Source organism: Myotis brandtii, unplaced genomic scaffold (genome assembly GCF_000412655.1).
Source record: "Myotis brandtii unplaced genomic scaffold, ASM41265v1 scaffold1750, whole genome shotgun sequence".
In the NCBI taxonomy this organism is placed as follows: domain Eukaryota; kingdom Metazoa; phylum Chordata; class Mammalia; order Chiroptera; family Vespertilionidae; genus Myotis; species Myotis brandtii.
This window is the reverse complement of record NW_005356477.1, coordinates 545,289-553,574: the sequence shown is the minus strand read 5'-3', so window position 1 is coordinate 553,574 and position 8,286 is coordinate 545,289. Positions and strand designations below refer to the sequence as shown.

Genomic DNA, 8,286 nt, shown 5'->3' with positions numbered 1-8,286 from the left:
GCCCGGGAGAGGGCGGTGATGGCCGGGAGCTCCGGGCGGCACATGAAGGGCTTCCTTAAGGAGCTGCTAGCGGGCTCCCCGGGAGGCAAAGTGACCACCAGCCAGGAGAGGAGGGGGAAGCGGGAAGGAAGAACCTTGGAGATGACGCTCCTCCCCCCCCTCCACCCCCGCCCATCGCACACCCTTTGACCCCAGTGCTCCCTGTTGGTGCCTTGGCAGGGGCCGAGGTGGTTTTGTTCATTTTGTGTTGGTTTTTAAAGTAGCTGGGAGAGAGGCTGGGGTTGGGGGAGTCCGCTTCCTCCCGGGGCGAGTGGTGCCCTGTCCCGTGGCCACAGGCTGTCAGTCTGCCCAGCGACTAAAGGTGGGACACGCTGCTCCTTTTTCTCAGGCGCCCGGCCGCTGCAGCCCCTCTGCCTCGGGCTCTGCAGGGACGTAATCCGGGTCCCTCTGGCCCCTGGTACCTCCTGCTGGGTGGGAAACAGGAGTGTCCAGCTGAGGCTGTCTGACCAGGACGGGCTGCGGCGTCTCACCCACCATGGAGATGCCCCAGGCAGCGAACAGCAGCCCTGGCCCTGCAGTTTGCTTGTGCTGGAGCTGAGGTGGGAAGGCCCATGGCCTGCAGGGTGCCTTTTGGATCAGCAAAGACACGTGGTGAGAGGCCGCGGGGCCGCAGTGAGGGGGGTGGCCGTCCTGTTGGGACTGACAGTTGGGCACGGGATGGTTTGGAGCAGGGCTGGCATGATGTGGGACAGGGCAGGTGCCCATAAATGGGTTTCATTCATCAGTCTTGTTTCTCCTCTGTGGTGCTGCCTTGTTATTTACACTCTTACTGAATTATTTAATTTGAAGTTTCCTGTATTTGTGTCTCAGGTGGGAATTCTGTCTCAGAGTTCTTTATAATCCTCAACAGAATGTATCATGGATCTTAGAAATACCTGCTTATTGAATAACAAGCTTTCTCCTCATTTGTCACCTTGTAACTGAGCTCAGCGTGAACTCGGGCCGCTCCTGCCTAACCAGGAGCCAGGCATTTCAGGAGCAATAGAAATGCAGCCTCCAAAGATCTTCAGTCCTGCCCTCTGGCCAGTCCTGCTCAAGGTCATCTGCAAGGTCACAGCCAGAGCCACGCGCACCAGTCAGGACTTTCTCCCAACTGATGGTCCAATAGGTATGATATCCTTACTGTGTAAATATTTTACACTTTATTATGAAAAGACCAGAGCTACAAGGACATTATCTGTCATCTGTCTACTCTCCCTTCCCGCCTCTGCTCAATCAGTAATAGGTGAAAGAGCTTTAATAAATTGGAGAAAAAAATCCAGAAAACATACAGATGAAATACTCGTGGGGGGAGGAGGGTCAGAATCTGGGGTGAAGTGGGGGGCAGTAGAGAAGATGAGTGAGTGGCTTTCAGTGGAAGAGACAGGAAAATGAACGCTGGGTGGAGAACACCATCGAGGAAGGTCTGGGGTGGGTGTCAGTGGATGAGAGCGCAGGCCCAAGTCAATCCCTGTGCCCACCACAGCCCAGCAAGCCAGGCCTGCAGGTGCCCACACAGACACTTAGAAAAACTAAGGGGGTTGGGAGGAAGAGGGAAGAACCATCTCAGTGAGAGATGTTTATGATCTTTTTTGTAATTTTTATTTCTGCTGGGAATGGAGAGAGTGGAGAAGAAAATAAATCATCCTTTCCTCTTGGATCCTTTTTTATTTCTTCATTTAAAAAAGAAAAGAAAAGGGTCAGACCCTGGAAACAGAGACAGGCCTGTTCACACACTCTAAGTGACAGCAAGTGGAAATGATAGATTGGTCCTGAAACCCAGGGCTCTGTCTCAGTCTGCCCTCTCATCTGACAAGACAGATCTGGGCATTGCCCTCTGAGGCTCCCAAACTTCCTCACCTGCCCTGCCCCACCCAGCACCCAATGCCCTGTATTGGCTCCCACCCCAAGCGTCCATCAAACACTTTCATTCTCAGATCATCATCTTCCACAGAGAACACTTGCTGCTATTACTGGTTCTTTCTTTTCTGTCTCCCAAGCTCACATCCTTCTTGCTTATCACCCACTCCCTTGACCATTCTCAATAAGAACACGGCAGATGAAGGGTTGATGCTGTTAACTGTCAGGACTTTGCCCTTCTGGTGTCCAGGAAATAGGAACAGTGAGTCCAATTCCTCCTCCAGGAGGGGGTAGGGCATGGAAGAACTGGGGGTGGGCGCTTTCTAGAAGATCATCGCGGGGAAGGAATCTGGCCCACACCAAGCGTCTGCTGCTCCATCAGGTAGACGGGGTAAGAATTGGGGCCGCCATCCTCCTCTGGGTCATTGTCCTCATGGTTGTGGACCAGTGCACCCCGTGTTCGAGTCATGTAGGAGACCTGGGATTGGGGGGAGAGAGGAGGAGTGAGTATCATCTGCCATGCCATTTGCTTCCTCAACACCCCTGCTCAGCTCTTTTCTATTCCCTGATCCTGACCTTATGCTTGTTTCTTTTCCAAGATTCCATCCAAACTTGATCCTTATTGCAGCCTCTGATCCAATAGAGTCCCAGATCTCTTCTCTAATTCCTTCTTCTGTCCTATTTCCCTTGTTCTATCAAATTTTGCCTCCTCTACACCCTTTTTGCTTATCCACAGCCTTCCCCCCATTTCTATATTTTGTGTCCCGTGCATCTATTGTCTTTCCTCATAATTTTCACCACCACTGCCCCTCTATTGCCATCCTCCCCCACCATGATTCTTCTGCTAGACTCGTTGCCCCCTCTAGTTCTGATCCATAACCTCTCCTCAGTTCCCTCGCCAATGGGTCCATCCCAGTGGAGCATCCCTGTTCCTTACCAGGAAGATCAGGCCAAGGAACACCAAGAGGAGAATCACAGCCACCAGGACCACAATAACTATGGCCCATGCGGGGAATGAAGCACTGTCCCCCATCTCTCCCACATGGAGACCTCCCTGGGCACCATCTTTGTTCTGGTATGCTTGGCTCTGGTTGACTGGGGCTTCTGACATGATAGAACTCAGTTTCATGCTGGAAGTGGGGAGGGTAGACGAGCCAGTGGGCACCTGACCAGTTTTATTTGGACCAGGAGTGGAAGAACTGATAGATTTGTCTCCTGTGACCTTGACTGGAGGCCTTGTAGTCTCTGTGGCAGCTGTGGTTCTTCCTGAGTTTTCTGTATGCTCTGCTGGGATTGGTGTGGCCCTCCCTTTGGTAGATGTGGTCTTCTTTGTGTGTACTACAGCCTGCCCTGAGGCTCCTGTGGTTGGCTCTGTGGCTGCTGTACTGTGTTGCCCATGGTCTGTAGGCATTGCTGGGGCTCTTGTGATCTTCCCATGGGCCAATGTGCTCTGTTGAACAAGGGTCGATATGCTGTGTTTAACATGGGCCGATGTGCTGTGTTGATCATGGTCTGTAGGCATTGCTGAGACTCTTGTGATCTTCTCATGGGCCGATGTGCTATTTAACATGTGGGCTGATGTGCTGTGTTGATCATGTTCTGTAGGCATTTCTGGGGCTCTTGTGATCTTCTCATGGGTTGATGTGCTGTGTTGAACATGGGCTGATGTGCTGTGTTGATCATGGTCTGTAGGCATTGCTGAGACTCTTGTGATCTTCTCATGGGCCGATGTGCTGTGTTGAACATGGGCTGATGTGCTGTGTTGATCATGGTCTGTAGGCATTGCTGAGGCTCTTGTGATCTTCTCATGGGCTGATGTGCTGTGTTGAACATAGGCCAAGGTGCTCTGTTGAACATGGGCTGATGTGCTGTGTTGATCATAGGCCAAGGTGCTCTGTTGAACATGGGCTGATGTGCTGTGTTGATCATAGGCCAAGGTGCTCTGTTGAACATGGGCTGATGTGCTGTGTTGATCATAGGCCAAGGTGCTCTGTTGAACATGGGCTGATGTGCTGTGTTGATCATAGGCCAAGGTGCTCTGTTGAACATGGGCTGATGTGCTGTGTTGATCATAGGCCGATGTGCTGTGTTTAACATGGGCTGATGTGCTGTGTTGATCATGGTCTGTAGGCATTGCTGAGGCTCTTGTGATCTTCTCATGAGCTGATGTGCTGTGTTGGTCATAGGCCAAGGTGCTCTGTGGAACATGGGCCGATGTGCTGTGTTGATCATGGTCTGTAGGCATTGCTGAGGCTCTTGTGATCTTCTCATGAGCTGATGTGCTGTGTTGGTCATAGGCCAAGGTGCTCTGTGGAACATGGGCCGATGTGCTGTGTTGATCATGGTCTGTAGGCATTGCTGAGGCTCTTGTGATCTTCTCATGAGCTGATGTGCTGTGTTGGTCATAGGCCAAGGTGCTCTGTGGAACATGGGCCGATGTGCTGTGTTGATCATGGTCTGTAGGCATTGCTGAGGCTCTTGTGATCTTCTCATGAGCTGATGTGCTGTGTTGGTCATAGGCCAAGGTGCTCTGTGGAACATGGGCCGATGTGCTGTGTTGATCATGGTCTGTAGGCATTGCTGAGGCTCTTGTGATCTTCTCATGAGCTGATGTGCTGTGTTGGTCATAGGCCAAGGTGCTCTGTGGAACATGGGCCGATGTGCTGTGTTGATCATGGTCTGTAGGCATTGCTGAGGCTCTTGTGATCTTCTCATGAGCTGATGTGCTGTGTTGGTCATAGGCCAAGGTGCTCTGTGGAACATGGGCCGATGTGCTGTGTTGATCATGGTCTGTAGGCATTGCTGAGGCTCTTGTGATCTTCTCATGAGCTGATGTGCTGTGTTGGTCATAGGCCAAGGTGCTCTGTGGAACATGGGCCGATGTGCTGTGTTGATCATGGTCTGTAGGCATTGCTGAGGCTCTTGTGATCTTCTCATGAGCTGATGTGCTGTGTTGGTCATAGGCCAAGGTGCTCTGTGGAACATGGGCCGATGTGCTGTGTTGATCATGGTCTGTAGGCATTGCTGAGGCTCTTGTGATCTTCTCATGAGCTGATGTGCTGTGTTGGTCATAGGCCAAGGTGCTCTGTGGAACATGGGCCGATGTGCTGTGTTGATCATGGTCTGTAGGCATTGCTGAGGCTCTTGTGATCTTCTCATGAGCTGATGTGCTGTGTTGGTCATAGGCCAAGGTGCTCTGTGGAACATGGGCCGATGTGCTGTGTTGATCATGGTCTGTAGGCATTGCTGAGGCTCTTGTGATCTTCTCATGGGCCGATGTGCTGTGTTGAACATGGGCCGATGTGCTGTGTTGTTCATGTTTTGTAGGTATTGGTGAGGTTCTTGTGATCTTCCCATGGGCCGATGTGCTGTGTTGTCTGTGGTCTGTAGGCATCAGTAGGGCTCTTGTAGTCTTCACATGGGTTGAAATTTTGTCTTTTGCTTGGTCTGTAGTCTTTATCAGAGTCTTATCTGAGGCAACTATAGTTGTGTAACTATTAGCTACTGTATGATCCTCAACAATTTCTTTTCCTTCTGTGGTACCTGTTGCCTTAAATGATGCCTTATATGTTGTGCTTTTTTCTGAGGAAGATGTGGGTTTTTTGTCGATCTCTGAATTGACTGAATGGTAGGAAAGAGTTATGGTACTTTTACTGTCTAAGGTAATGATGGTATTTTCCAAAGGTGCAGTTTTGGGGTGATTTCTCGTTCCTGTTGCTGTGCTGGTTTTGGAGGTATGACATGTTGTTTTGCTCTTGGGTTTTGGGGTTGGATAGTTTGCATTGGACAATTTTTTATGTGTGATATCAGATTTAGCAGAGCGTCCATTTCGGACAATTGGGTCTTTTCCTTGATTGCTAGGGTTTTGTTCAGAAGTGGGAGGAGCTTCATGATGCTTTGTAGAGTTTTTGGAGTTATCTATTGGCTTGTGAATTGGCCTGAAATTGTGTGTGGCATTGCAATGGTGTTTGGGCTGATGGGTTTCTGTAGATTTAGGGTGGTCTGGACTACTATGTCCTAAATGAAGAGCATTGTGGTGAGAGGGAATACTATAAACAAGGTTTGGAGTAGGAGGGGATAAATGGTCAGATGTTGGGGATTCACCAGTATTCTGAAGTTCTTGAAGTGTGGTAGCACCTGTAAAGGGAGAGAGTCAAGTAAGAAACTTTCTCCATGTTCTTTCCTGTTTTGCTGCCCACCTCCATCTCTAGGGGTCCGTTTATTACCCCAGATATATCTCCCCACCCAGTCACCTCAGAAAACTATGATATCTAATCCCCATCCTCACCTCCAGTCTCTGAACCTGTTTTCAGGTTGTGCCTTCAGCAAGAACGTTACCTTCCCCCTTCTCCACCTCTACTCCCCAATTCTGAAGTTTAGATCTTTCTAGCTTTATAGCATTTTTCCTGATCCTTTCAAGCAGATAAGATCTAGCTTCACCTCAGTGCTAAAACTTTTTGTGAATTACTCACCTTGCCACGCTAGTTGAGTGTGCCTATCCACCTCTCCCACTGCCCTGCCTATCAAACCATAAATTTGAGAACAGATACTGATGGGCATTTTGCTGCACACATGCTCCTTGAGGGTTTATATGGTACTTATGGAATGGAGTTCCCTTTCCATGGCCGAGCTGAGAAGAAAGGTAATAAATATCAGAATCTTTGTTTTTCCATAACATTCCAGGTCCATCCCAAATGTAACAGCATGAGAGGCTGAGGTCAGACTCTGGCAGAAATTCCCACAAGTATTAGTAAGTAAGCACAGGTGATGAGTGAGAGAAGGATTTAAAAAGGAATGGAGGGAAGTTTCATCTTGATGACAGTTTGGTCTGGGCGAAGGGAAGTAGAAGAGATGGCTCAACCTCTAGTTCCTTCACTGGAGGCTCCTCTTAGAAGCTCACAGTGGAAGCCTCTGGGAAGATGAAGGTAGCACTCTTTAAGGAAAAGATATCTGCTCAGGGTCCTGAGAGGAGTGAGAGAGGCAGCTGGATTCTGGGAGAAGCTGACTATGTTTAAGGACAGGGTGTGAGGGAAAACACCCTATCAATGAACAGATATGGGCCTTAATTCCATGAAAAGCAACCATGGGGACAGAGGAGATGTCTCTGAGTGAGAGCCAGGAGATCGCCAAGGAATGAGAGATAGTGTTGTTACATAACCGAGATTTCCAGCTCTGTTAGCTCAAGGTGGCAACCAGAACCTGGACCCATTCCCAGTCATGGGAAGCCACAGTCCACCCAGCTCCCCACTGACAAGGACAGTTGCGGGCTGGGGAACTCAGTCCTTGAAAGAAATGTGGGTGGGAGGAGAAGGGGGAGGTAGAGAAGCCCAAGTCCCTGAAGGGAGTGGAGGCTGGGGCGCGAGAGGAGGGCTGGACAGTCAGGCCATCCCCTCACTGTACCGGCCCCTTCTCCCACTCCCTCGGCTGCCATGGCCCTTGTTTGCTGGGCACCTTCTCGGGGCCAGGCCTCCGCGCTTGCCTCACAGACATTCTCTGTCTGGATTCTCCTCCGATTTCCCAGCTCCCCTCAAGGCACCTTAGGAGCTGTCTACTTCCCTATTCACAGCCAAGAAACTTGAATGTCGTGGAGAAATGGTGACTTTCACACGATCCCTGACAACAGCAATGGCCAATCTTTTTTTTTTAAAATCCTCGCCCAAGGATATATTTTCATTGATTTGAGAGGGAGGGAAAAGGGGAGAGAGAGAGAGAGAGAGAGAGAGAGAGAGAGAGAGAGAGAAAGGGAGACATCGATCTGCTGCCTCCCATACGCACCCCAACTTGAGAGCAAACCCACCTAGGAATCAGACCCACAACCTTTTGGTGTCCGGGATGATGCGCAACCAACTGAGCCACCTGGCCGGGCACCAACCTTTACTTGACCATCGACTGTGAAACAGGCAGGCCCTACACATGAGTACATGTACTAACTCATTTACTTTTCACAACAACCCTTTGTTACTCTCCCCTTTTTATATATGAGCAAACAAGGGGGTTAAGTAATCTCCCCAAGAACCCTCAGCAAGTAAGAGGTTGCGCCAGAATGGAATCCATTCCGGGCTCCTGGCGCCCAGGCCACGCTCGCACCTGTAGGTCAGCCTAGTCCAGGGGGCAGGACGAGTGCAGCCCTCAGGGGGAACCTGAGGATGCTGTTCTGCTATTTGCTTATTTCATCTTCACCACAACCCTGTGAGGCAGGCGCGTGACTTTGTGGTCTGGCAGCGAAGGAAGGAGGTTCAAAGAGATTAAGTAATTGGCAAAGTCAGGCTGCTCCCTATACCCCAGGTGCTTCCAAAGGAGATGAGGGTGGATAAATGCCGGAGCAGTGGGTGAACAAGAGGGCGCGGCACAGCGCGGCAACCCCACCGCCCCCCCCCACGCCGAGCC

At 50.4% G+C, this 8,286-nt stretch overlaps 1 protein-coding gene across 1 annotated transcript in view; it reads right to left on the bottom strand.

Moving 5' to 3' along the window:
- Window positions 1-2,230: 2,230 nt before the first annotated feature.
- DPCR1 (diffuse panbronchiolitis critical region 1) overlaps window positions 2,231-8,286 on the bottom strand; it is a 9,519-nt gene continuing 3,463 nt past the window's right edge. Inside the window, exons 2-3 of the mRNA XM_005863280.1 lie at window positions 2,837-6,036; window positions 2,231-2,377 (exon numbers count right to left, since the gene is read on the bottom strand). Of these exons, the coding sequence (XP_005863342.1) occupies window positions 2,231-2,377; window positions 2,837-6,036 (3,347 nt within the window). The remainder of the gene's footprint in view (window positions 2,378-2,836; window positions 6,037-8,286) is intronic.